At 36.6% G+C, this 2374-nt stretch overlaps 1 protein-coding gene across 1 annotated transcript in view; it reads right to left on the reverse strand.

Annotated features, from left to right (window-relative positions):
* LOC103459917 (lymphocyte cytosolic protein 2-like) overlaps positions 1-2374 on the reverse strand; it is a 14119-nt gene that overhangs the window by 7751 nt on the left and 3994 nt on the right. The window contains exons 8-12 of the mRNA XM_008401856.2: positions 2318-2371; positions 862-913; positions 377-454; positions 255-280; positions 31-50 (exon numbers count right to left, since the gene is read on the reverse strand). Of these exons, the coding sequence (XP_008400078.1) occupies positions 31-50; positions 255-280; positions 377-454; positions 862-913; positions 2318-2371 (230 nt within the window). The remainder of the gene's footprint in view (positions 1-30; positions 51-254; positions 281-376; positions 455-861; positions 914-2317; positions 2372-2374) is intronic.

Here is a 2374-nt window from a genome sequence, read left to right on the forward strand (position 1 = left end):
GTGTGTGTGTGTGTGTGTGTGCGTACGCACCTCCAGGACTGTGCAGCAGGCTGCAAAAACAAAATTAAGTTGGAAACATTACACTTTAAATTTTAGTGTAATTTTGCATGTGTGTGCTTGTGTGTGTGTGAGGGGGGSTTCTTCAGGGTTGAGTTGTCGTACTCCCTTTTTTCCCCCATTCTAAACTTTATTGTACTGAGTTGTAGTACGTTGATAAATGTGCAGCGGCTGAATTAGATTTAAAGGACACTCACTCTGTCCGCTGAGTTGATCTGATGTCCTGAGAAAGAGAGAGAACAGAGCAAACGTCCACAGATTATTGTCAATGTTTCAGCGATGGCAGCCGGAGCTGTTGGCTGAACGGCTGAAGGTTTACCTCTGATGGGGGACTGGGTGTTTCGTGACTCACGTCCAGGTTTGATGTCGCGACACACCTTGGGAGGCCCTGCGGGAACTGAACACCAACAACAGCAATGAGGCAAATTAATACGACAAAGTACAGGGGGCCAGGATACCAATGGTTTTTAAATTACCAGAAAAAAGACAAAATATTATGAGAATGAAGTTGTAATATTAGTAAATCAAAGTGGTAACTTCATAACTCTTACATRGAAAGTAACAATAAATTAAAATGAGGAATGTTTAACATCTTGTGAGTTTCAGTTTACAAATAAGAAAATATTTCATCGTTCAACACGTCAGCATTAAATTGTTTTCAGTAGCAGCACTCCGGAATGTTTTTAATAAATGTTTTCTCATATTTTGCATCTTTACTTTGCTAATATTCTGACCTTATCCCTGTATTATTTAGACTTTTTTTTCCTGTAGTAATGTAGTTTGTTTCTGTTTTTATGAACGTACGGTTTCCTGGCGGTCGTCCGTGAGGAGACGGGTCTCTTCTGGACTCTCCAGGCTGCACAAACACAAACACAAAAAAAAGTTMAGTAAAAATGAATCAGCTAGAAGAACTGGAAACTCTAAACTKCACATCCAAACAGCTCGTTTCCACTAACTAACATCTTTATTGCATCCACATAAAATACATCGCCGCTGGTCTGACATAACCCCAGAATGGTTCATTAATTACTAAGAGGGCAGACTTTACTTTAACTAGACTTCATTTAGGTTTTATTCTCTTCATCATTTCAGGACTTTATAAAAATATGTGATGGTTCAACTTCCATTTYCTAAAATACATCAAACTGTTTCACATCAAACTGAAAAACACATTGTACATGTGTTTTTGTTTTCTATTGTATTTCTGAATTTATGATCAATTGTGTTCTTGGGSTGTATTATTTTTTCTATAATATCTGAAGGCTTTAGAGGACRCGGAGCAGAAAATGCAGAAAAATGTTTCAGATCAAACCTGAAAAATTGTCTCTTTAGCTGCAATTTCATTACAAATATGAGCAAATCTTTAAGTATTTTCTCATTTCTAATGTCAAAAAAAAAAAAAAAAAAACATGATTTAGCAAGAAATTAAGCTGAAATCCCAGGTGAATAAGTTTGTTGAGGCTTTTAAGTTATTAAAACCATTGCAGTGATGATCTGCCTCTTTAGGCCGCCTGTCTGTTTCATATTGAATAGATTTAAGATTATTTTAATAACTTATGAAGTTTTAAACAGTTTGGCTCAAAACTAATCAGATAAAATTAACTGTTTCTCAGATTCGTCTACATGTTTTTCTCTGTTGTTGCTCTGGAATAAATTTCCTTCCAGATCAGATCTGATCAGTTTAATCCATTCTTAAAACCTATTTCAGCCGAGGTCTGACGCCTTCCTGTTCTGATGTTTTAGTTTTATTTTCATCATTTTATTCCACTGTGATTTTATAGTTTTTATGTGAAGTTTGAACCTGTTTGTAAAAGTGTTACATAAACATTGACTTTCTACTTCCTGACTTTCTTCTTCTGCGTTTCCCTCAGTAGAAACCTCCGGCTGCTGATCATGTGACTCGTGATGCGAATAAAGTATTCCCACTGCAGCTTTGCAAAACAAGTCTATTTCAATACAAAGAACCACCTCAATGTTTTATCAAAAAACTTGACTTTTTTTAAATTTCAATTAAGCAAATTTATTTGTATAAGTTTGCAACAAATTCTGTGTCTGATAGAAACGCTTGTGAGTCCTGAATGACTGAATGAGTTCAGGAGCATCTCAGAGAGRAAAAGCTGAACAGAATCCAGTTTTTATAGAAATATAAAACAGGTGAATGAATGAATGTTAATGTAGGAGAATCAGCACAAGAACTGTTATAAATGTAGAAATGACTAAAGTCTGATGCCATTTTTTCAGTGCAGGTGTTCAGACTGACCATGCGGGACGGGGGTGCAGACAGTGAGGTGGGGGGGCGGGGACACAGAGCTGGCGG

Source organism: Poecilia reticulata, unplaced genomic scaffold (assembly GCF_000633615.1).
Source record: "Poecilia reticulata strain Guanapo unplaced genomic scaffold, Guppy_female_1.0+MT scaffold_131, whole genome shotgun sequence".
NCBI lineage: Eukaryota > Metazoa > Chordata > Actinopteri > Cyprinodontiformes > Poeciliidae > Poecilia > Poecilia reticulata.